Below are 26781 nucleotides of genomic sequence, written 5' to 3' on the forward strand. Positions count from 1 at the left end.
CCTCTGAACACTGTATTGGTGAGAAGCTGGAGAATAGAATAGCTGGAACAACTCCTTTAGAGGCAGCTTCACCCAATCTATCAAATTTCTAAATGCATATGGCCTTTGCACAGCAATTGTGCTTTTGGGAATTTATCCATCTTGGGCAAGATTATGCCTGTGTGACATACCAAATGACTGAAAACAACCCATCTAGGAATCTGTAAGGGACAGGTGAAAGAAGTCATGGTATAGCTTCACAAATACAATGCAGCCAGTGGAAAGAATGAGGCAGATGTATAAAACTAATAAGGATTAACCAAAGTAGAAGTAAGTATATAATGTGTTGTCACGAGGTCAGGAGGTCGAGACCATCCTGGCTAACATGGTGAAACCCCATCTCTACTAAAAATGCAAAAAATTAGCCGGGCGAGGCGGCAGGCGCCTGTAGTCCCAGCTACTCGGGAGGCTGAGGCAGGAGAATGGCGTGAACCCGGGAGGCGGAGCTTGCAGTGAGCCGAGATCGCGCCACTGCACTCCAGCCTGGGCGACTAAGCGAGACTCTGTCTCAAAAAAAAAACAAAAAAAAAAGGATGTAAGTTGAGTGATAGCAAGTTGACGGTTGCTGAAGTTGAGTGATGGGTAGATAGGGTTTCACTGTACTCTTCTCTCCAATTCTGAGTGTTTGAAAATTTCCATAATCTCTCCCTGCAGAGAGGTGGGTGGGGGGCAGGACTGAGACTTTTCATTGTATCCTAAATTGCATTTTATAAAAGCCTAGTAACAGTGATGATTGCTTCTGGGAAGGGAGACTGGTGACAGGTGTGAGGGAGACTCTTTTCTGAATGACCCTTGTACTGTTGAGATTTTTTAATTATAGGCCTATATTACCTATTAACAAATGTAAAGGCTAAAATATCAGGCATCTGCTTTTTATGTAATTTTCATGTTTATAGTAACAGAAATAAGTGAGAAACAAATGCCCCTTTGAATACTGTAATCACGTGAACAACTTCCCTTGAAAAGGTGTTCTGAGAAGTTCTTTCTCTTCAGAGAGAGAGATCGTGCTTCCGTGGATAACTGATACCCTTAAAGATATTTGATGGTTGTGTCTGATGAATAATTAATATATGATGCCAAAGAAAGTTCAGTTAAAGTTCTGAAAGTATTGGGTAGGTGGCAGGGAGAGTCCAAGACCTTGGTAGCTGTGTTTTAGATTTACACGGGGAATGGACTCATTTTCATTAATCCAAAACTAACTGAATGTGATGGCTCTACAGAGAATGACACTGTGAGAACTGATGTTTTACTATTTTAAGTCCACATCAATTCAGCGTATTTCCTACATATCTATTGTGTTCAACAGGCTGGACTTAGGTGTGCCTGAGATCAGTCTGTGTCTTCAGAAGTAGGGCAGAGCTGGCATACTGGTAACTCCAGGCTATGGCAGCAGGTGATCGGGGTCCTGGAGGGAGGACTGTGGAGAGGTCTTAGGGGAGGGTGAGATCTGGAACACAGGGAAAGGGCATGGAAGGACACTCACCAGCACTATTCTCAGTTATTAGCCTGTGCTTTGTGTGTAGCAACAGAAGCTCTCATAAAACTCAGTTTTCTTGTATTTCATCTTCTTTAGGAGAACGTATTGACAAATGGGTCTTCTTTTCTCATTATAAATTGGCATTTCTGATGAGCAAGGACCTAATCCCCAGATTTCTAGACTCTGCAAGTGCAGGTTTCAATATCAGACACCCACACAGGTCAGAAGGGCACATGCCCTTATCCATTTGGAGCCAAATTCATTTTGTTGAACAGTTTGAAGGTTTGGACTCAACCTCTGAGTGAACTGCCCAGCAACTGATTGATCTACAATCATGGTTTAAATTAATTGGCTTTGCTCACATCTGCATCCTGACCAAGTATTTGTGAAGGAGTAGCTGCTGTTTACCAGTAACAGCCCCAGCTCATCATTCACCACCTTTTATATGGGTTTGAGGAGGACGAGGAATTTGGACCTCCTTGAAATAGCTGCCACCCTCTTCCCATGGCAACTTAAGCAAAGTAGCCTTTTCTTAGAAGAGACTGTGCCAGACTGGTGAGTCTTGTGTTATAAAATATTATATGTTGCATATAATACAGACAGATAAGTTGTTGATTAGGAGAAATGTTGTGTCTTGACAGCAACACTGAACTGAAGATCTCCATCTCTGCAGAAAATGCATAGAACCTTCTTTAAGATGCAGTGAACAGCTAGATGAATACACTGAATTATTTTTCCTCTAATACAGCTGATGGGATGAAAAGAAAATAAGTTTGTTTCCTTGATCAAGACTGGGGAGTTAGGATGAGAAGCTTGAATTCCAAGGGTCCTTTTACCATGGAGAAAGTGGTACATTGCAAAGGTATGTTTGTGGACAAGAGAGTACATTCATTCAGCTGTCCTTCATTTTAAAAAGTCAAGCAGAACATTTATAGGAGATGAAATAGTTTCTATAAAGACCTAGCTTACAATTTAAATGTGAGGTGGACCGAGATGGTGTTTGTGATAAGTGTTTTCTTCTGGAATGCTTAGATGGTACATTTGGACAAATGAAGCAGGATTAGTTGTGTAGCTATGTGTTTGTCACGTTGTCCTGGGCAGGGCATAAGGAACTCCAAAGTACAAAATGTCAGTGGATTCGATTTGTGCTGCCAAACAAGAGTCACCTCTAAATATTCTCCACACCTGCATGGAATTAATTCCCATTCCCTATGTGTGATGGGAGAGAAATCAAACACTTAATCTATATCATATGTCTCGGAAAAGTTCCAGACAGACACCAGCCTGGAGTGAGAAACGTGGAGTTTTCAGTGATTGATGTTTAAAGGGTAACATTTCCTTAGTTTCATAAAACAGAATGAAGGACTTTTTCGGGCCTGCTTTAAAGGAAATCTTGGAAGAGTCCCTGCTGGTGGAGAAAAAAACACCAGCAGTAGGAATACCTTCCTCTGATAACATGGTCTGTTGGCCCCAGTTTGACATGGTACACAGGTGAGTTGCTTAAAAGAAATAAAAAGCTTCAGGATGAGGGGTACATGGGAAAGGAGCTTCCCTGCTCTTTGGCTACCTGAAATGCACACACAAAATATTGATGGATGAGAAAAGTTTAGGGCGTGCTCACCACCTTCCATGACTGCAACTCTAAAACAAATTAGAAAAACAGATGTAAAAGAACTGTCAATAAACAGAAGAAATTATATGTGGACTTTCACTAATAATGAAATGGGAGTAGACTTTGCAAGCATGAAAAGAATGGGAAAATTCACAAAATAAAAATTCAATATTTAAAACCAGAATTATTCTTATGCCAAAAAATCATAACTAAAGTTATAATACATTACTAAAATATTTTTAAAAGAAACTCTTATAAACCAAGAAGAAAAACTCTGCCTCTCAAACAGAAATAAATAGGCGAAGGATAGGAAAAGACAATTCACAGAACAAATACAGTGAATAGCAGTGGTATGCTTGAGCTGGCTGGGACTGGCTCATAACTGCCAATTCCCTACTCCTCATTCAGTAATGTCACATTCGTAGCTTGAAACTGGCCATGGTGGGAGGTTTTATACCAGAGAAATCAGCTATAAATCAGGATTTTTAAATAAAAGACCAGTTTGCCAGCATACCATTAGGATACCATGGTATGCTACCATTGTAGCATACCATTACTACCAGTAGTTCAATTGTACCAGTAATCAAAAAAATACAAGAAGAAATGAGGTCTGGACAAGGTGGAATAAGCACATTTCACCCTATTTCTCCTGCTAAGTGCAACAAAAATGTCTGGACATAAAGTATGCTGGTTAGGGATCTCAGAACTCAAGGAATTACCCAATGGTGTGTTTGTGTGTGTGTGTTCTTTTATATATCTTGGCCTGGGCTCAGGATAGGCCCACAACTGGAAAAGCCTGCTATCTTGAGACAAAAGACTGGAGAAAGAGCAGTCCAGAAATACAGAACTATTTTGACCATACCTGACCTTATTCCAGCTCAACACTTGAAAAAAGCTATGCCTCCCTCCCACTTCTCATCAGGCATCATGTCCTAGAGACTGGCAGATCTGTACTTTCCATCACTTCTTGCAATAACTTGCCACATCCCTTCCCTGGAGCAGAGACTATGGGTAGAACTTTTAGGGGATTTCTCATCACCATGGAATCCAGAAGGAAGCGGAACAACATTTTTTAAGTACTGAATGGAGAAAACAGTCAACACAGAATTCTATATCCAGCCAAACTATCCTCCAGGAATAAATACATTCACAGATAAAGGAAAATGAAGAGAATTTGTCACCTACAGATTTGCTTTTAAAAAATGGCTAAAGAAAGTTTTTCAGGCCGGGCGCGGTGGCTCACGCCTGTAATCCCAGCACTTTGGGAGGCCGAGGCGGGCGGATCACAAGCTCACGAGATCGAGACCACGGTGAAACCCCGTCTCTACTAAAAATACAAAAAATTAGCTGGGCGCAGTTGTGGGCGCCTGTAGTCCCAGCTACTCGGGAGGCTGAGGCAGGAGAATGGCGTGAACCCGGGAGGCGGAGCTTGCAGTGAGCCGAGATCGCGCCACTGCACTCCAGCCTGGGTGACAGAGCGAGACTCCGTCTCAAAAAAAAAAAAAAAAAAAAAAAAAAAAAAAGGAAAGTTTTTCAGACAGAAAATAAGTTGAAACATTAGGAGTTAAGAAAGAACAGAAAAAGTAAATATATGAGTAAATATAGTAGACTCTTAACTTTTAAAGATTATGTTTGGCTGAAAGCAAAATTACAACATCTGAAGTGACTCTCAGTACACATAAAGGTAATATTTAAGACATCTGTGTTATAAAAGGAGGAGGAAAAGAGACCTAAAAGGTGATAGTTTCTGTATTCTACTTGAAGTGATGAAATATTGACACTAATAAACTGTGATAAAGTAAGTACATATACTGTAATCTTTGAAAACCACTGCTCTAATCAAGGGAGGTTTTGCCTTTCAGAGGACATTTTGGCAATGTTTGGAGACATGATTACACATGTTACTTCCATCTAGTTGATAGAGGCCATGGATGCTGCTAAACATTCTACAATGCACAGGAAAACCCCACATAACAAAGAGCATTCAGTACAATATGTCAAAATGCTGAGGATGAGAAACTACCCTAGTGTAATCATACAAAAAAATACAAAGATATATACTCAAATGCAGATAAATCAATATGTAATACTAATAAGTGTTCAACTAAACTATAGGAACACAGAAAAAGCACAATGAAACAAAAACCAAAGAGAACAAACAGAATATTAACATGGTAGACTTAAATCCAAACATATCAACAATTGCATTAAATATTAATGTTCTAAACACACCTATTAAAAAATAGTGACTGGCTAAATGGATGAAAAAATATAATCTAACTATATGCTGTCTACAAGAACCTCTTTTCAAATGTAATTCCATAGGTATGTTAAAAGTAAAAGGATGGAAAAATTCATACTCTGCTTTTTATGCTGTTTTTGGAAGTAACCATTTCTGTTTGCTGCAATCATGAATGATGTTTACTATTGTGAAATACCATTCATGATTGCAAAAAGACAACACTAATACTAATCAGAATAAAACTGGAGTGGATATACTACTAATATCAGATGAAGTAGATTTTAGAACAAAGATTACCAGAGCTAAACAGAGACATGACATAATGATAAAAGGGTCACTTTATGAAGATGACACAACAATTCTAATTGTGTGTATCACAAACAACAGAGCTTCAAAATACATGAAGCAAAAACTGATGAATTCAAAGGAGACACAATTATAGTTGGCAAGTTCAACATCTCCTCTCAGTAACTGATAGAACTACTAGACAGCAAAAAAAATAAGGTATTTTGTTTTATTTATCAAACTGGTAAAAGTTAAAATTTAGTGTTAGCAAAGTCATGGTGAGAAAAACAATAATGTGGGAAATGCAAACATATGTAAGAGTTCTGAAAAAATATTTTTATATTATGAGGCTTTCAACCTAATATTTTACTTTTAAGAATCTCTCCTAGGGGAATAAAGAGGTCCAAGGTTTACCTCTCTAGAACTTTATAACAGAGCTGTTTATAACAGCAAAAGTTAGAGACATCAAAACATGCCCAATAATTGGCAAGTACTTAAACATTTATATTCAAGCATAGTGTTATTGTTAAATAACATTTTTAAGGATTTTTTAATGCCATTGTAAATGGGACTGATTTTTAAGGCAAAACAAAGCAGTATATAAAACTTTGTACAAATAAATTATGTTAAAATACACAATTATAAACAAAAATTAGCAGTGAAAAATTACCAGTGATTATCTCCTGTTTATTTGCTTGTTTTCTCCTCCCTTCAAGTTTTCTATTGTGAAATATCATTCGTTACTGCAGCAAACAAATGGTCACTTCCAAAAATAGCATACAAATGAGATCATATACATAAAGCAAACAATATAGTGCTAAGTTTGATACAGAGACACTCAATAGGTGGTATAATTCTTGTAAATTTGAAATGAAATGATGAGAAAGTATAACTGATGGTTCTTAGGGTGACCATCTGTCTTAGATTGTCTGTCTCTATTTTACTGTCCGGGCCTAATTATTACTAGTCCCCCTGCAATTCTCAAAAGTGTCATAGTTTAGTTGCATGGGTGGTCTAACTATTCAAATACTTAACACATTACAACTAGTAATTAAAATATATGACACCCTTATTATACTCCAGGCACCAAACTAACTGCTTTATGTGGATTATCTCATTTAACCATCTGAGTAGCTGAATTATCTCCATATTATAGAGGCACCAAGAAGTTAAGCAGCTTGTGTAAGCTCACACATTAACAAGTAGCAGAATCTGGATTTGAACTACATCCTATCATGTTAGTACTCAAAGCATACCTGGGCCTGCCTAAGTGCAGGGTTGACTGGCAGGGGTCTGGCAGGGACGCTGGGTGCACGCGGAGCCCGGTGGAGGGGAGGAAGCACTCGCTGAGTTGACTGGGGCTGAGGGACATTCAGGCCGTTGAGGGGTCTGCTGATGTCAACATTCGGACACTGTGGCAATCTCCTGGGATTGTCCTGCACAGTCAAAGTAAAAAGCCATGCTAGAGAGGGTTTCAAAAATATCAGTAATTCCTTAAGGAAAATGCAGTGCCAACTCATCCGTTATAGCTGAAGGCCAAGGTGGAGTAAAGGAAATAAATCAAGGATGTACACAAGAGGGAAACTATTATTTATTTAAACTTCAAAATTCAAACAGAAGCATCACCTACCTCCATCCCGCCAAATCTGGAATAGAAGGATCGATTTTTGTTTAGATTTTTAAAAATGGTTTAACAGATAGGTGTAAAGCACTTGAATAAGTACCAAGTATAAAGACACGGACCGAGATCTTAGGGAAGTTACGAAAGAGATATGAAAATAAGACACAGCTTAATGTGTACAAGGCTCAATGAGAACTGAGAAAGCCACTGAGGAAAGGAGAGTTGTGGCTTCAGGAGGCCATGGCTGAGGTTGGGGCTTGGAGTTGGAGACGTTCTCCCACATGGTAACCCTTGTTCTTAGAACAGGTGCTGTAGGGGCTCTTAGACTTCAGGCTTCCACCCCTTCCTTCCTCTCTTTCTAAAAACAGCTTAATTGAGGTATAATTGACAATGTATACAACTTGGTCATTTTTGACATGTTTACACCCATGAAACCCTCACAACAAACAAGTGGACAAATGAATGTGTCCATCACCCCAAAGAGTTTCCTTGTCATCCTTCTCCCTTCACTCTCCCTCCAATCATCAGTCTGCTTTCTGTCACTATCAGTTTGCATTTGTCAGAATTGCATATAAGTGGGATCACGGAGTATGTACTCTGGCTGTTCTTCTTTTACTCAGAATAATTATCTAGAGATTCATCCACAATGTTGTATACATCAGTGGTTCATTCCTTTGTGCAAACATACCATTGTTTGTTTATCCTTTTACTGGTTGATGGATATTTGGATTGTTTCTAGTTTGGGGCTCTCAAAAATAAGGCTGTGCTTTTTTTTTTTTTTTTTTTTTTTTTAAAATAGAGCTGCGTTTTTCTTTTTTTTAAAAAATAAAGATGTGCTTTTGGCTACCACACAAAGCCATTCTCACTTGCGGTTCCACCTTTGGGGACGAGCAGGGGTAAAGCTTATTGGGAACGGCAGCCTCCTCCTTGGTGGCCCACCCTCTATGCTTTTTGGATCAAGGGAGTTAAAACAGTTTCTTGTCTACTGAATATGCAGCAGTGATTTTTCAATCACTTCTAATTTTTTTGACACCAATCTTGTTCACTGTTATAATTTGGACTCTTGTTGAATAAGTTCAATATGCAAGAATTCTTGTGGGTACATCAGAAAAACTTGGTGGGGAAAAACTATTAGAATGAACTCTAGCTGTAATTCACCAGGGTAGCAAGAGGGTTAAGAGACAGCAGGGAGCCATGAGGTACTCTGGGTTAAGGATCCAGTTCTCTGAAACCACAGGGTGGACAGGGCTTCCTCAGCTCAGAGGCTGGAGCAAAATGGTCAATTCTGAGAGCTCCGTGTAACTTTTAAAAATATTTTAAGAGTAACAGTGGGCTAAAGCAGCTCACCTAAAGCCAGGTGGTGGCATTTGGAAACCATGGTGGGGACGGCGTTGGGGACCGGTATCAGGAGCCAGTTTGGGCTGCAGACCCAGTAGGGCCCCAGAAATGTGGCTGCTCTGGGTGACTGGAGGGATCACAACTCACAATATGCTGCACCATATCATGCAGGGGACACTGACTGTGCCAACAGGATCTAGGTGGGCTTCCATGGGGGCACCATGGGACCTCCCCAGATCATCTCAGAGACCCTCCCTCAGAGCCTGTTGATCTGGCAAATGCAGACTCAGCACTTCACAGGCAGTTCCTCTAGGATCCCATTCTTATTCAATCTTGTATTGAAAATCTCATGTCTGCATGTGTGCCCTGAGCACTCACATCTATTCAAGACTCACCTTCGGTGGGTAGGAATCTGGAGGCTTCCTCATCAGGCCTTTTCCGAGGTGGCCGAGGTGAGCCTGACAGGGTTGGGAGCCACGGGGTGGCCGGGAAGGGTGCACACACCTGCAACAGAATCCCATACCTGCTGACCAAGCATGTTTCCCCTTCTCACTGACTTGAATTTTTACACTTTGCTCATAGTGGCACTCAAAAGATAGTTTACTTAGTATGCTAAACATGCAAAGGAAAAATTACCTAACACTCTTAGGAGATTAAAAAATAAATACTAATTTTTTCCTCAAAACCTCTATTTTGTCAAATTAGTTCTTGCACTCCATGGAAATGCAGTGTAGTGACACCTGGAAGATGATTTGTATGAAGCTGGCATTTCAGCGATAATGTCTTTGAATATATTTGGATCAAAAGCTACCCCATCTGATGAAAATATTTCAATGTCTCCATGTTGTATAAAAACTACTAACATAAGGGTGGGAGAAAACACATCAGTGGAATTCCCTGACACCCTTTTAGCTTATGTAATAAGCAGCATATTGTTGTTTGAAGGGAAGTAAAGGAGGCAGCTGATCTGGCAGAAATTTAAAACAAGAAACCCCCCCAAAAAGAACCAAGTCCCAGGTTTATGATCCAGAAAATCTGACCTTTGCTAAAAAAAAATGAAGTGAGAAGCAGTTTGCTGTACATTTTCTGAGCCACCATTTCTTGAACAACCTAAACCCAGGGTACCTTAGTTTTTCAATGGTGGTCTTCTTATTTGTAAACAACAGTCGTATCAAGGTCTTCCTTTTGAGATAAACCACAAATCCAGCAGCAAGAAGACACAGGATGGTCACCAGAATTCCTACGGTTAAACCTTGGTTATCTGAAACAAAACACATTGGGCTCACGGAAGGAAGCAGTTACAATGAAATATGGGAGATATCAAGTTGACATTTATGGCAAAGTGAACTCTGAAACAACAGAAATGAAGAGAGTAAACCCTTGAGTGATGTACTAATAAACTCTCTTACTTCAAAGATCATGTTTGAGGTTCAATCTATGTTACCATCATTCATTTCTGACAACTCTAGAACTTGCCAAACAGGAATATATAGTTGGGTAGTTGGGGCGATGGCCTGGACCACCTAGGCTCCCTGAGGTGTGACAATGGCACAGTGGACCATGGTAGCCACAGAAGGTAGCAGGGAGCCATCACCGAAACCTCACCGGAATCACAGCCATCCCCAGGCTCAAATGTTTCCAGCCCTCAGCTCAGATTTGCCACCTCAAAGTGCCTTTCTTTACTCATTTTGGGTTCTGCTTTATCTTTTTTCATATTTTTAAAGAATGAGATGCTTTCTTGCTAGACATCTCAAAGTAGATAGTGAAAAAAGAAAACTCATTTAAATGAAGCACCCATGGGTTTTGCTTTGTTATGTTGGGGACTTACAAACACAGCCTTTGTAGGGGAAACCCTTTTTCTGGGAGGAAGCTGTTTTCTCTATGAAAACATCTTTTCTCTGACCTGCTGCCATTTTGTTTATTACAGTTAAGAGCCTCCTCAAGGGTAGGGAAAGGAAGGAAAAAATCAAACCATCAGATTGGTTTCTTACAGCAACTATGGACAGAGGCTGGGAAGGACTCTAAATGCTCAGACTTAGAGGAGGTCTACTTGTGATTTCAACCGCGCTGTGAATTTTCAGAGGACAGGGATCTTGATTCATTTGTCTTCCCACCAGCAAGGATCAGGGTGTACTTCACATTAGGTAAGTGCGCAACAGTCCTTTCAGGCTGCTGGTGATCGCCGCGAAGGTGACTGCAGTTACCTGGGCTCTCCTCAGCCCTGCCTCCCACCTGGACCCTCAGCTGGCTGTGGACCACTGCAGCAGCAGCTCCTACTCCAGGGAAAGAATGTCTTTCACACCCTCTCGGTTTCTGGACCTCATCCCCCACTAACAAGGCCTATCAGGGATGTGTCTTAGCCTAAGCAAGACAGCCAACAGATGACAGTCTTGACTCACTTGTTAGTGTTACTGGAAAAGTATTGCTTCTGGTTTCCTGGCCAAAATGTCCCTCTTTTCAGAGCCTTAGCAGTGATCACAGGGGCTCTGGCTAGAGTTCTGGTGTCTCATAACAAAGCTAATTTAAAAAGTGAGCAGCAAAATTCTTGAACTATAATTTCTAGTTCCATAAAGTGAATCCATATGTCTTCAATACATCACTCTATGAAACCGAACATTTACAGGGCCCACACATTGGACCTGCTGCATCTCCCAGGGTTGCTCAAGCCAGAGGCTCGGGCAGTGAGTGACTCCATCTCCTTCTTCCCCATGACCAGCATGAACACCGTGTCCTGTGTCTCCTCCTGTTGGCCCAGTCCACACTCTAGGTCTGAGCCCAGCCCAGTCCACACTCTAGATCTTCACGCAGTCAGCTATCTCTGCTTCAGAAGGCACATTTCCCTCGCCCCCTTCAGACCTCAACAGATGAGGGTCCCCAGGAGCCCTCCTGACAATACCCTGCTGCTCCGTGAGGGTTGCTCCCCTCCCATGATGCCCTCTCTCCCCTCAGTCGTACCCCCCACTTATCATGCCATGTCATACTTGCTTAAAGTCTCTCCAGGACCCAGGAGAGTGGCTGGCATGTGGCAGACAAATGAGTACTTGGTTAATGAGCCTCTGAGCCATGGCCAGGCCAAGGAGCAGCGAGCCATGCTTGCTCATGGCCTGCCTTGGTTCTGTATATGTATGCACGGGGTGGAGGCAGGGATATTTCAAACGCACTCTCTTTTATGCAATAATGGCCACAGGGGATGGAGTTAGGCTCTTCTGTTGTTTTCACTTTTTAACATTCTTATTTTTTAAATGAAGGATTGGTGACTCTGTGGGTTCCCTGGCTTTTTGCAAACCCTCAAACCTGAGTACTGCTGGCCACACATGTCTGTGCCAAAGAGCCACAGAGCTTGCCACCCTTTCTCCTGCTTTCTTCTCCAGTTTGTTTCAGTGCCATTCAGTTTGCTTGGATGGAGACAGAATGGGTGGCAGGGTCTCTGATAAATTAAAAACTAAAACCCTGCTATTTTCATATAATAAATGCGAAAAGCCATATCAGAGCATTAAGTTTCAGCCAGAGACCAGTCATCAGGGCTGTCAAGGCTGAGATGTCATTGGGGAAAGGGGACACTGGGCCCAACCCTTGCTTCTCCCCCACTGCTGTGGAGGCTCAGTGAAAGGCCAGACTTTTGAGTCCTTTTCCTACTTGCTGCAGAGCTGGGGCCTGCTAGAGTGGTAACCTGGTGCCCTCTCAGGAGTAGCATTGAAGCACGTCCACGTTTTAGCAGAAGCTCAACCAGGAACTCGCTGCCCTTCCTCGCGCTGTTTCTGCAGACGTGCCTCTGGTAGGCTGGACTTCCCCTCCTGAGCCCTGAGAACTGTGTTGTGTCTGTTGTCATGGAAACGATGGCAAAGCCACAAAGTCAATGCTGCCAGTCACCGGAGGCCTTGGGGACGCGTGACCTCCTCTGCAGCAGCACTAGTCACAGTCTCCCATGTCATGGGAGGGCTCAGATGAGTGTCAGTGAGGCAGAAGATGCATGCTCCTGCGATCCCGCGGGCACCTGGCCCTGGCCATGCTCCCTGTTGGAGCTCTGCAGCTTCCTGCCTTGCTTCTTTCCCTCCAAAAGGGGCATCATTCAGACTTGCCCCTGAATTGCCCAATAAGAACTCAGAGAAAACAGCACCACACCAGGACACCATTTCTAAAGGTCATCTGAGGAGAAATGGCCGTGAGTTCAAGCACAGCTGCTACTAAGAGCTGCTTGGGGGACAGGCAGACCTGTGTCTAAATCTTAGCAAGATCACATTAGGCAAAATACTTAACTTCCCTGAGCCTCAGATCCTATGTATGTGAACAAAGAATCACACCACCTTCTTCAGAGTTGTATAAGGAGCAGATGACATCATGCGCATAAAATGTACCACATAGCACCTGCACACACCGTTCCATGTGCAGAAGCTGTTGCAGTGACTCCCTCTGCTGCTGTGACTGTCACCTTTACTAAGAGGTGGGTGTCTTTCCAGTAGGATTTTTAAAAGGCAGTAAACTTCACACCTTTTCACCCTACCACACAGATGCTGGCTTTTACAAAGTCCTTTGATACAGTGATGAAATTCATACCCATTCAGCAGTTCACTATAGAAATGACCTTAGCTAAGAAAAGTGTCGCAGGCTAAGGAACTGGCAAACTCAGCCACTCAGTCAAAGCAGAGAGCAAGGAGCCTCGGAGATCGGGCAGGGATGAGAGGGGCATCTGGAAACTGTGGGAGACCCTAGGCTGTGCAGACCCACATGGGGTCCCCACCGGGTTTCTTGTTGGCTCTACCTGCACCCACGCTGACAGCTGGCGAGCCCACTTGCCCCCAGGTGCTCAGCCTCCTCCCGCCAGGATGCAGGGGCCTCACTGACCTGCTTGCCGGATGGGGCCGCTGTCTGTGCTTCCTCCAAAGCCAAACTTGTCACAGAAGGGAGGTGCCCAGTGGGCCTCGCAGTGGCAGTTCTTCCTGTTGTTGCACACCTTTCAGGGCAGAGGGGAGGGACGTAGGGTTAGGGCATACGCCGCTCTGTGCATCACCACAGGAGCATGGGGGCCATGGTCAGAGCCCCCCAAACAGTGACACAGCCAGACTCAGCACATGCCATGGTGCAAATGAGCCCAAACCTGGCACTACACACCACACAGGTGCGACCAGACCTGAGGCTGCAAAGACTCATCATCTGCCTATTAGTGGCTGTTAAGAGAGTGACGAAGACTATCTGGGTTCATCAGCTTGCTTCCCCCACCCATCTCACTTCCTTCTCTATCTCCCCATCTTCCTTTTTGAATCCAGAAAACTCACTGTCTGACCACAAGGAGAAGCCCCCTCAGCAGTGAGGAGGGACCATGCTTTGCGGCTACAGACCCAAAGCCCTGGGGCACCACGGGACCTGACAGATGCTTGGCACATCCCTGTCTCCCTCAGACAGAAGGCTCAGAGAGGCTGGTGACTGCTGGGTCCCGCACCAGGCAGGGGTCCGAGGCAGGCCCCCCATTTCCTGAGCCTAGCAGGGTGCATGGGATTTCCACTAATACTTCCTGAAGCCTGTCCCCTGCAATGCCCGCCTCCTTCTTACGGAGTTTCCCAGTGGCTGTTTCCTGACTCCCAGCCATACACCAGGGTGTGAATCCAACAGTGGATTCTTTTCCTTGTGAAATAAGAGAATGGTTCTGGCATGGCAAGAAAGGGAGACCAAGAAAGCCCGAGGAGACTGTGCTTCGCCCTTGGTGGGCCCAGCTCATAGACCAGAGCATTCCATGGAGGGGCCAGGAGCCCCTGCCCACCTGGTTACCAAGGGCTACCAATGGTGGCCACTCCCAAGCCTGTCCATGCTGGTTGGACTCGTTATTGTGCCAGATGTAACTAACTGAAAGTACATGATCCAATGGAATATTACCATGAAGATGATATATATTTAATATTTTTCTATGAAAATTAGGTTGTCAAGTCCAGTCACGGTGACTCATGCCTGTAATCCCAGCAAGTGGGAGGCTGAGGTGGGTAGATCACTTGAGGCCAGGAGTTCGAGACCAGCCTCGCCAACATGGTGAAATCCTGTCTTTATAAAGAAAAAAAAAAAGTTAAAAAAAAATTAGGTTGAATCCTTAGGGAACACTGGATTAAAAAAGACAAATCACTAAAAGAATTTCTGAAAAATTAGGAATGAGTGAGACAACTGCACAATGGTTGGGAAGAGCAGCAGGGGACAAGCAGGAGGCTGTTCTTGGATGCTGTTGAGTGTCTAAGGTCCCTCTCCACTTAAAGAAACGAACTAGAAGTTGTTGATGATGCATTTTTGGGTGGTTTATATCAGGAAGTCAATGCACAATAACATTCAGTAAATCAATCCTAAAGGCCTCAGCTCTCTGTCAAAATATGGCTGCCAGATATTTATTTCAAGGCAAAATAAAATGTGTGGAGTATACATCTCCCATGTAATGCTTCCCTGCCTCAACCAACTTGTTTTGATGAATCAACCACCTACCCCCATTGCTTCAGATAAGAAGGCCGACTGTCAGGATGGGCTTTAGTAAGTTAGAAAGTAGACTGCTATAAAGCAGAAATTGAGTAGAATTAGTTGGCATGTGGGAGAGCCTATGCCAAATATAAGTGTCTTGCCTGTTCCCTCAAAGATGCTGCTGCAGACGTACTAGCCTGAGATTCATGCCTGCCCCTCATGGCTTCTCTCAGCAACTCATGGTCATGCGCCTTGTTTTAAAACCCACGTGAAGGTGCTGCCGGGAGCCTGCTCTTGTTAGGGTGGGACTGTGGCCAAGCTACCCTTCAGCAAGGCATGGCCAGCTGCTCCACCTACCCAGAAAATGTGGACCTCTCCTCTGCCATGTGTGAATGAGGCCCAGGGGTATTGGAAAGGGAGTGGTCCAGGGTCCTCAACCAGTTTGCGGCTTGCCAGCCATATTACCTTGGGCACACCATCCCCCCAGCTCAGGGCTTGGCTTCTTCAGTAAAATAATAGGACTGGACTTGATCATCTCTTAACAGCCATCAGAAAATAATCTATGATGCAATGAAGACATAAGAAGATTCCATTCTATACTGGGAGTTAGCTAACCTTACTGTCAACACACCCATCTGAGGTGACACTGTGGTCTTTATGGTTCCGGCACAATGGTAATTTACAACCCCCTCCCCCCTGCACCCCGTAATTCTGTGTAAGAATCATTGGCAAGTGTCTACAAGTTTTAAAATAAAGAATTTGGAGCCTGATTTCTGTAGAAAAGTTTCAGGAAAACAAATGAACCTCTGGTGTGGTTAATCAAGACTAATATGATTCCATTGGAAAGAATTAAGCCCATCAAGAAAAATAAATTATGTTTGAAGCAATTAGAGTTCTCTTCTACCCTAAAGGCTCTCTGAGCTAAAATAACAGCCTCCTTTAGTTGAAACCCATTGTGTGTGATTTCAAGAACATGTGTTTAATATGATCTGTTGTCCTTGTTTTAATTCCTTTTGGAAGTATTTCAGTTCAGACACTGGTTCTGAATGTTGGTAGAAGAGGAACAGCGCAGTTTGAAATGTTAATGTGAAACTCTTCACGAAGGAAGGCTGGTTTTCAAATTCCTTTGAACAACAAAAATCTTTTATTAAATCATAGAATGTTAATTCAAAAGGTAATTATGGCTCAATCTGATTTTCTTTGTTAAATAAAAGTCACAATGAAAAGGTCAAAGGAAATGAATGTCTTTAGAAAAAAAATATTGCAAAGACACTAACTGCTCTATTTAAAAAATGCTATGGATTGTGAAACCTTTTACAAAGGAATGATTACTTGTTATGGGCTGGCTACTCACCCCCCTGCCGTGGCACTGCACTGTACACTCATGAACCCCAAAGACACTAATGTTTTGACATCGACGATTCAGGCAGATCTGTAGGAGGAGGAAAACACAGCAAATATCTTAGTATTTCTCCAACCCCCCTCCCCCGCCCCCAGCATACACACATACGTGTATTCAAACAAAAAGCAAGCAAAAGAAAGCTTGGAGAAGACCCAACCTTGTCTCAGTTAATACGGATGTAGCAAAACAATACATTTTACACTGGACTCAGGCACGGATCTTATTGCTGACTCCTCCAAACTCAGCACATTTTGAGACTAAGTTCAATGTGAACACTATGAAATTATTTTGCACTTTATGGCTTTTAATATAACTTTCAGTTGATCCTACAATTATAACTGATTTTCTTATGAGTTTTGTTTGGAGCTTGTAATGAAATCTATGTATTGCAGCATTTTTTTCTTCCATTAAAAGATACAGGAGAGGGCGAGGCTGGGCACGGTGGCTCATGCCTGTAATCCCAGCACTTTGGGAGGCCGAGGCAGGCAGATCACGAGGTCAGGAGATCGAGACTCTCCTGGAAAACATGGTGAAACACCATCTCTACTGAAAATACAAAAATTAGCTGGGCGTGGTGGTACGTGCCTGTAATTCCAGCTTCTCAGGAGGCTGAGGCAGGAGAATCACTTGAACCGGGGAGCTGGAGGTTGCAGTGAGCCAAGATCGTGCTACTGCACTCCAGTCTGGTGACAGAGAGAGATTCCGTCTCCAAAAGAAAAAAAAAAAAATGTAGGAGAGGGCGAGACAAATTACTCCTTATCCTAGGGCCTGGATACACATAGACAGAGACTCCAAAAATCCAGGGTTGAAGAGTGGTTTTAAGGGAGAGATTGAAATATGGGAACTTTTTCCAGATACTGACTGACAAGTAACATCATCAATGACAGAAACCATCAGTAATGAGGCTCAGCAGTGGAAAGTGGAAAACAGACTGCTCCTTGAATTTATCAAGCCGTTGTAGTGGCAAGCATTTGCTAAATGATACTGTGCCAGCGGAAAGAGTTCAGCCTCATTTCAAAGGTGCATAATATACTACAGACTCAAGGGTTGCAGCCCTTTATCTCCTATAAGATTTTACAAATCAGTGGAGTCAAATGAAGAAGAATCTAATGTTCAAATGGCAGAATCATTTTTAATCAAGTAGAACCTTCCTATGGAGGAGGTCACCATCCGACCCCAACAGGTCATATAAGGCAAGAGGCATACCCTTTGGGAGAAGTGCTGGCCCAAGCAGCACTGAGGGGATTCCCACTCTGTGGGTACGAATTCTGGCCAAGGGAATGGTCACATTCCAGCTGATAAAAGAACCTGTCCCGGATTACAGTGAACACAGCAGGACCCTCATGAGAATCACTGCTGATCCCTGAGCCATCAGAGAACCAAGGTTCTGAGATCAAAGCACATTTCATCTTGAACATGGAAAACAAATTTGATGATAAATCGAGCCCTTGGAATTGGAATGTCCAGATGCACCCGGCCCTGGCTGTTCAGGCTACAGTTTTTAAAAAAAGGTGTCAGTCAGATGGCTGTTATTAAAAAGTGAAAAACAACAACACATGCTGGCGAGGCTGTGGAGAAAAAGGAACACTTATATACTGCTGGCGGAGTGTAAATTAGTTGAACCATTGTGGAAAACAGTGTAGTGATTCCTCCGAGACCTAAAAGCAGAAATTACCATTTGACCCAGCCAACCCATGACTGGGTAATACCCAAAGAAACAGAAATCATTCTATCATAAAGACACATGCACTCATATGTTCATTGCAGCACTATTCACAATAGCAAAGACATGGACTCAACCTAAATGTCCACCAATGATAGAATGGATAAAGAAAATATGGTACATATACTCCATGGAATACTATGCAGCCATAAAAAAGAATGAGATCATGTCCTTTGCAGGAACATGGATGGAGCTGGAGGCTATCTTCCTAAGCAAATTAATTCAGGAACAGAAAACCAACTACCACATGTTCTCACTTATAAGTAGGAGCTAAATGATGAGAACACATAGACACATAGAGGGGAACACCACACACTGGGCCTAATCAGAGAGTAGAGGGTGAATGAGGGAGATGATCAGGAAAAATAACTAATGGTTACTAGGCTTAGTATCTGGGTGATGAAATAATCTGTACCACAAGCCCCCATGACACAAGTTTACCTATATAACAAACCTGCACATGTACCCCTAAATCTAAAAGTTAAAAGACAAAATACAATTTGAGCCTAAAAAAATCAGATGTCATTTTAATGTCAAGGCTTGAATACGAACAAACGTAGGTAAGGAGACATTCAGAATGTATGAGAAGATTCACATGCTATCCTGTTTCTCAAGGAAAAAGCATTTGTGGCTCAGGGTGTGTGGGGGCAAAGACAGGAGAGTGGAGGCAACACTTGTCCTCAGGATTCTGTCTCTGCCTCTGTCTTTTCTTCCCTCTGTGACCTCATGTTAGTGAGTGATTTCAAGATCCTGTTGAATATGGAGTCTAAAAAGCATGTGGGGGTTGTTTCATCCTTTTCCTAAAACATTGTATTAGCTTGCTGTCATTTAGTCTGATGAGAAAGTTTGGTGAAAAAAAAATCAGTATGGCAGAGCATGAAAATTTCAAATTCTTTTTTCAAAAAAAAAAAAAAAAAAAAAAAAAAGCTTCACTTTATTTCTAAACCTCAAAATATCTCCATGTATCTTTCTCCCTGTTCTCTGAAAGGACTCCCTTCTGGTTTTGAGTTTTTCCCACTGCTTTCCCTCTCCTATTCTTCTCTCTACAGGGTCTGTAAAAATACATCTGATTTCCCTTTCTGTCCAGGTGAGGACAAGCCCCCAAGAACTCTGTGCTAAAAACCAAGCCACATATCCAAAACCAATAGAATATGCGATTGTATTTCTTTCCAAAGTAATTTTCTGGCTAGAAGTCCTCATGCCACCTGGAGTGTAGAAATGACTTATTAACACTCCAGGCCTAAGAAGACAGGCTTCGTTGTGCCCATTCTGCATTTTAATAGTCAGACCAGGATCTAGGATTTATTGACTTTTTCTTCTAGGTGCATCTGAGAAGAAGTAGATTTAAGAAAACAAACAAACGCTGTAACCCAGTTCTTGCACAGGCCGTTTTTCAGTGGGCCCTGTTCCAGACTTACATTTATGATCCAAGCAAACATTTGGGCCTTACTTTTCCATCTGCACACTTTGTGCCTGCAAGCACAAGCCCAGGGTCCGGCATGTCATCGCCCAAGTACACGTGGGTCCCCCGGCACAGAATCCGGCCTCCTTCCTGCAGGGGGATGTTTGTTTCTATGGAAACAGCATTGGTACCAATGACTGGCCGGCTGGCACCTCCTTGACACTGGATTTTTCCACATTTAGCATCTCTGGAAGGGTAAGAACAAACAATTCCCAAAGAGAAACCGTTTGGAACCAACCCTATGCAATGTGGGAAGGTCAGAGCAAAGACTTTGCCAGGATGTCTGGATTCCATACCTCATCTCGCATTTGGCAAAGGAACTCTTTGAGACTTTGCCACAGTTGCCATAAGGATCACCTGCAGAATTGACTCTCTCAAAGCAGATCCCAGGGGCAGGTTTAGCACCTGAAACAGAAGCAGAACTGCATTTTCATCTCCTGCAGGTGTTTTTAATGTTTTTGTTTGTTTGTTTTGTTTTGTTTTTTTGCATGGCTCTAGGCCTCTCAAATGGTTAAGGGGAGACATGTTCGAAGCAATCATACCCAGTGTCTGCCCTGACTCATGGTGGGAGCTGGCCAGGGGAAGCCAAGGGTGTCAACAGCTCACATCCTCTCTTGACTCAGCACACGGCAAAGCATATGTTTCAATGCTTACTCTTCCTTAGGTCTGCTCTCTGGGCTCATGGCATGTGTGGCCTCTCAGGAAATGAGGCCTGGCTGTGGGATGAGATCCGATCCAGGGCAAAAAGGAGGTGGCTGGCTGGCTGGCTGCAGAGAAGGGGAAGCTTGCCCTCTTTAACAACATCCCACACAATTCCGGTGAGAAAATGCAAGCCAGGGCAGGCTCCAGAGGAGCAACGAAGATATCTTCTGCAATAATTTTAGTCCCACAAAGCTCCCTGAAGAGCAAGTCCTACCTTCTATTAATACCTTCTATTTTATTTGCAAGGCAGAGATTTCTCTCAGAGGCCATGGAGTCACAAACCCTGGTAATCCCTAGGTACAGCATGACGGGTCCCAGCAGAGAGGGTCATGGCAACCAGAGAGCTCAGAAATGGCCATTTTTAGCACATCTTCCCGCCGTGGAAAGAGAGCACATAGAATCAGGGTTTGTAGCCAAAGCTCTGGAGGACTCCTGGGCATAGTGATGTCTGTTGAAGACTATTGAGCAAGTCAAGAAAACACGTCACATTCTTCAGAACAAACCATGCCCTGCGGTGCGGTCCTTTTTCTCTCTCTCATTGGTGTCCTGTTTGGGCACTTTATCTCACGTTGCTTCTGATGGCCAGGACGCTGACACTCCAGAGCCCCACTCTGCCTCCTGCCCTTCTCTGCTCCCTACCCCGGGGAGACTTTATTTGCCTTCCAAGGTGACAACGGATTTATTTAAGATACCTCCTCCCAGGGAACAGAAGATGTTCTTATTACTGAAAACATCCCCCTTCTTTAGCCTGCACCTGATACCTCATCAGCTACTAGCAGACATGATCATCTCATTAAACACACACACGCCACACCACCTTGGCACCATTTGAAGTGAGCAGTGTGCTCAGCGCTCAGCCTCTGCAATGAGCCAGCCTTACACCTCTCCTTTTCCCCTTCTTTTATAAATCACGTTAGAGAAACTTCCGCAACCTCCTTTTTCAGGGGCACTAGCCCAGACTGGACACAGTTCTCTGTCATGGAAAAAGATGAGGTTCCTAGCTCCTCCCATCGCATTCCCTTTCCTTCCACCTGATCCACATCTGCCTTGCCCACAGCAGGATGACACCACCGACATACTCAGCTCACAGTAGGACGACACCACCGACACACTCAGCTCACAGTAGGATGACACCACCGACACACTCAGCTCACAGTAGGATGACACCACCGACACACTCAGCTCACAGTAGGACGACACCACTGACACACTCAGCTCACAGTAGGATGACACCACCGACACACTCAGCTCACAGTAGGATGACACCACCGACACACTCAGCTCACAGTAGGACGACACCACTGACACACTCAGCTCCTGTCTAGTAGGGACCTGATTTGTTCGCATTCTGCCCTCTTTTTCTCTTTCATCTCTCTGTCGGAGCAGGGAAGGATGGGGAAGGCGAGCCTCAGTGTGGAACCTGCACTTTGTACTTAATTTCATCCTGTTTGGCGGCACTTTTGATCAAAGCACTTGGATCTGATTGATCAAAGCAGTTTGGAAAAACTGGCATCTAGAATAGTAACAATGCAACAGTTGTTTGTGTGTTTTTGCACACACCCTATGTATTTGTTACTTGCCTAACTCTATCTCCTTCCCATCCATCCTTCTTTCCCTCTTCTTTCCTCCTTCCTTCCCTTCCTACTTCCTTCCATCATCCATTTATCTACCCATCTATCCATTCATCCATCCATCCACCCGTCCAGCCAGCCAGCCAGCCGCCAGCCATCATGTTGCAGGCTTCAATCAGACACACATATTTATTCAGCACCTACTATCTTCCAGACATTGCTAGTATAACAGGGACCAAACTGGACAAACCTCCTGCTTACTTGAAAATTGCAAGGAGAAACAGAAAGAAAACAAATGATTATGTTCCTCTAAAGTCCAGTGTTAGGGAATGCTATGAAGGTAGAAACAGAGTAGGAAGGTTCGGGGGACTGTTGCTTTTAAAGGCAGGCTGGTCAGAGAAGTCCTCTTAGAGAAGACATCATGAGCCGAATCCTACCATTTAATCCTACAAGGTAGGTCTCATTATTCCATTTTATGGACAAGAAAATGAGGACATCAGAGGTTAAATATATTGCTTAGATTCACATAGGTATTGAAGGCAGAATCATCTAAGGGTGAAGCCGGGCTTCTGTGCTGTTCCCTCCTGTGCTCCATCCTCACAGGTGCTGGACCCTGCACTGGGTCTCAGGCGTAGAGAGCAGATTAAGACCTGGCCCTGCAGCCCAAGCAACAGCAGGTTCAGTGGCTGTGGGGTGTGCTGCAGCTGCTCATGGAAGCGCTAATAAAATGGGGCAGGAAATGGCTTTGTTGCTTCTTTCCCTACTTCATAAGACCAGGACTCGGAAATACAAGCAGCTCCTAGTGATTGCTTAGCTCCTAGGAAATGGGTGGGTGGAGTTGACATCACTGTGCCATTGCACACAATGCTATTCGGATGTCCTAGTTTCTGCTACCTTTATTATAAAGTAATTTCTTTCCTGGGAATTGTGACCACTTAAAGAATACATATACCATGGTGCAATTTAAATGTGCCAGTTGATAAATTTGTTTTCCTTATAGGGAGCTCTAAAAAGACTTTGAGCAGTTTTAGACATGTGAGCTCACAAACAGCTTAACGGCAGCCTGGGAGGAGAGTTAGATGAGGTTGGACTGAGGAGTACAGAAGGATAAACAGAGAGAGGAAGGGGGAGAGAGAAAGGATGAGCGAGATCAACATCAACAGGGACTGAAGACACTGCAAATGTACCGGCGAAGCAAAGGGGAAGCTTCATACACGAATACCAGATAAAGGGCTATCGTTAAGATAGGAAGTCAAGCAAAGGCATGGAAACAGTGTGTAATCAAGTATAAAAGCATTCTGGAAGTGAAAACACTGGATCTCTACTTGGGCATCCAAAGCCGAAACACACTGAGCCTTCTGGGTCAGAGTGTGACATGGTTTGGATCTGTGTCCCCACTAAGTCTCATGGAGAATTATAATTCCCAGTGTTGGAGGTAGGGCCTGCTAGGAGGTGACTGGATCATGGGAGCAGTTTCTCCTGAATGGTTTAGTGCCATCCCCTTGGTGCTGTTCTTGGGATAGCGAGTGAGTCATTGAGATCTGGTCGTTTAAAAGTGTGTGGCACCTCCCTCTTCCTTCTCTCTCGGAAGGCAGCTATGCGCACCACTATACCACCAACGCTTTTCCTTCTCTCTCTTGCTCCCACTCTGGCGTGTGATGTGCCTGCTTCCCCTTCACCTTCTGCCATGATTGGAAGCTTTCTGAGGCCTCCCCAGAAGCAGAAGCCACTCTGCTTCCTATAAAGCCTGCAGAACCAAGAACCAATTAAACCTCTTTTCTTTATAAATTACGCAGCCTCAGGTATTTATTTATTTATAGCAGTGTGAGAACAGACGAATACAGGGTGTGCTTATGATTTTAATGCCGCAAATGCTGGTGGAGCGGCACAGCTCAGAAAACCAGGTGTAAGATGCAATGCCTTGTTTACCAGTAACGCAGAAGCATGGCACACGCCCCAGCAGAGAGCCACCTGGCATTTCAGGAGCGCCACCATTCTCCCAAAGACAAACCCTCAGAAAGGCTTATGGCCAATTTGAATATGTGAATTTTACAAACACAGATGACACAGTCAAACATCATCTTCTAATATGCTGTCAATTAACAATAATGAGAAACAAAGAATCACATTTTCATTTAGATTGTCTTATAAAAACTCTCCCACACTGTGGAACAATTTTACTGAGATTACATTTCCTTTGGTCTCAGTCTTTTTATTTTTATTTATTTATTTAGAGACAGAGTTTCGCTCTTGTTGCCCAGGATGGAGTGCAATGGTGCGATCTCAGCTCACTGCAACCTCTGCCTCCCGGGTTCAAGTGATTCTCCTGCCTCAGCCTCTCATTTAGCTGGAATTACAGGTGCCCGCCACCACGCTGACTAATATTTTGTATTTTTAGTAGAGATGGGGTTTCACCATGTTGGCCAAGGTGGTCTCGAACTCCTGACCTTGGGTGATCCACCTGCCTCAGCCTCCCAAAGTGCTGGGATTACAGTCGTGAGCCACCATGCCCGGCCTGATCTCAGTCTTCTTGTTTTCCATGGCACATTCCCTGCACTTCCGGCTTTCTCAGGATGCTGACATTTTTTCTTCTGTTATCACTGGAAGTCTTGTTTCTAGGTTCGAGTACCCATTCTTCCAACAGTGAGCATTTTCTCTGCTAGCCCAGTGGGTGTATATTCATGACCTCCACAACTAAACCACCCACTCTATTGCTTATCAAAGTGAACCCTTAAAAGCTCTCTTACTAGAATAACCAAAATGGGATGAAGTCACAGCCGAAGAATAATATTTAAGCATGTAATAGATGCTTTTTTTAAACCTGATTTTGTCAGGCAGCCTTGATGAACCTGCGTGGATGCAGGATGATGAGTGCCAAAGCTCCTTCCCACCTGCTCTGTGATATCCAAAAGGTGTGGCTGAGAGAGTGACAGGTCAGTGGTCAGTGATTCTTTTTGCTGGGTACTTTCAGGGGGAAGCCTTGTTTTATAGCTGGGCATGTATGGGATCTAAGAAAAATGTAGAATGCCTCTCAGTCTTCAGGCTTTTTAGAATGCCCCCTCCTGTCTGATTGATAAACTCAGTGACCACGCTTCAGAGTGGGAAGAACAAAGGCTTGGAACTCGGGCTGATCTGGCATTCAATGTCCAAAAGGCCTTGTTGTACAAGCTCTCGAGGCTCTGTCCCCTTATCTGTAAAATGGGGACAAGGACCTGACTCAAAGGTGCTGTAGAGCTGAGTCAGTGTGTAGAGCTCCTGGCATGTGGCAGGCCCCTAGGAAACCCAAATGATAATGAGGACCACCTTGGGCTGTGGGGAAGGCGTAGCTTCTGGACTTTAGGGCTGGGGGTGTGTGTGGGGAGAAGAGAACTCCTTGTACCAGCCCCTGCTAGCATCACTTACCACACCTGTAATGATTCATGATCACGTCAGTAGGGGCTTTATATCCATCTCCCTCACACTTCATGGTCCCCAGGCCCTTACACATTAAGGGGACCTAGTAGAGACTATGGGCTAACCAGATGCCTCAGGAAATGAGAAGGAAAGGGAATCTCATCTGAAACCCTAATAGTTTTTGCACATCTTTTGCATATAAATCAGAACGATCATCGAGCACAAGGATTTCAACTTCTCTGCACCCATCCCTTTACTCCTTTCAATGTGTGCGGTTCCCTGCGGCCCCCAAATCCCAGCTGGTTCTGGGAACCCTCCTGGCCTGCCCTGGGCTGGGCCTCCAGACTCCTCCTGAGTCAGCACCCAGTGCCATGTTGAAAGAGGCAGCAGGCAACCCTGGGCAAAAGCCTTGAGTCTGACTTCTCTTTATGCCACTCAACCCTAGGAACAAAGATCATTTTCCTGTCATTCCTCTCTTTGCTCTTAACACACACACACACACTTTAACTGAACGACACCTTTTAGATCATCAGTGGGCCACTTGTAATTAAAGTGTGGTGCTGGACACAGCACGCAGTATCATCTTCGATCCTTATAACCACCCCGTAAGGTCTACATTCTCCCCATTTCAGAGATTTTTCACTTAGCCTCAGCATTTTAGCAAGTTGCCGAAGATCACAATGTAAACGGCAAAGTTGGGTTTGGCTCATGGGTTTAAAGCCAAAACTCATGATCCAGCCTTGATCCTGTACAGCCTTCCTCTTAGAAACCCCCTACTTGGCCACAGACTCCTGTCCCTGCCATCCTTTACCTCTTCAGAACCACCAACATATTCTCCTGTAATCCACCGTTCGTGGTGTCAACTCCATCTCCACCAAATCTTTTTCCAAAAAATCTCCTGACAGGTGAGGACACCAGCCACCTCATGCTCATGTCTCAGGTGCTGAACTGACCTGGGTCACAGCCTACCCCCTGCACCCAAGCATGCGCAGTGAGATTTCCCTTTAAAACTGGGACGATGGAGGCAGGCAGCAGATATTTGTATGCTTTTTGTTGCATCTATACTCATCAGGGAAAGAAATGAAAAATTTGGAGTAGAATGACTTGGAAACCTCTGCGGAAGTAGTTCCTCAAGAAATAAATCTCAGTGAAGTTTGGCCAGTAAAACTGACTCCACTCTGCTATTAATTCATCCAGTGGCTCGAACGATGCGAGGTTCTAAAGGTTAACGTTCTGTCTCTACCTCCAGGAAGGCAGTAACGCTCACCTTCTAAGAGTTTCATTCATTTCAGCTTTCACCCAAAACATGAGGGAGTGAGGGATGCCATGTCACGCTTTACCGCTGAAATATGGCCAGGACATGATGTCCCCAGGGCACAGCAATGATACGGCTCACTGCCACATGGCAAACAAAACGCACATTTGCAGGAGAGGCAGACCATGATTTCGTCAGCCATGTAAACATGATAGGACAGATGCATTTCT

At 44.0% G+C, this 26781-nt stretch overlaps 1 protein-coding gene across 1 annotated transcript in view; it reads right to left on the reverse strand.

Moving 5' to 3' along the window:
* Positions 1-26781, reverse strand: part of ADAM12 (ADAM metallopeptidase domain 12) — a 373557-nt gene that overhangs the window by 18202 nt on the left and 328574 nt on the right. The window contains exons 16-22 of the mRNA XM_025397498.1: positions 19927-20035; positions 19619-19817; positions 16398-16475; positions 13457-13565; positions 9740-9875; positions 9010-9118; positions 6912-7091 (exon numbers count right to left, since the gene is read on the reverse strand). Of these exons, the coding sequence (XP_025253283.1) occupies positions 6912-7091; positions 9010-9118; positions 9740-9875; positions 13457-13565; positions 16398-16475; positions 19619-19817; positions 19927-20035 (920 nt within the window). The remainder of the gene's footprint in view (positions 1-6911; positions 7092-9009; positions 9119-9739; positions 9876-13456; positions 13566-16397; positions 16476-19618; positions 19818-19926; positions 20036-26781) is intronic.

Source organism: Theropithecus gelada, chromosome 9, assembly GCF_003255815.1.
Source record: "Theropithecus gelada isolate Dixy chromosome 9, Tgel_1.0, whole genome shotgun sequence".
Lineage (NCBI taxonomy): Eukaryota > Metazoa > Chordata > Mammalia > Primates > Cercopithecidae > Theropithecus > Theropithecus gelada.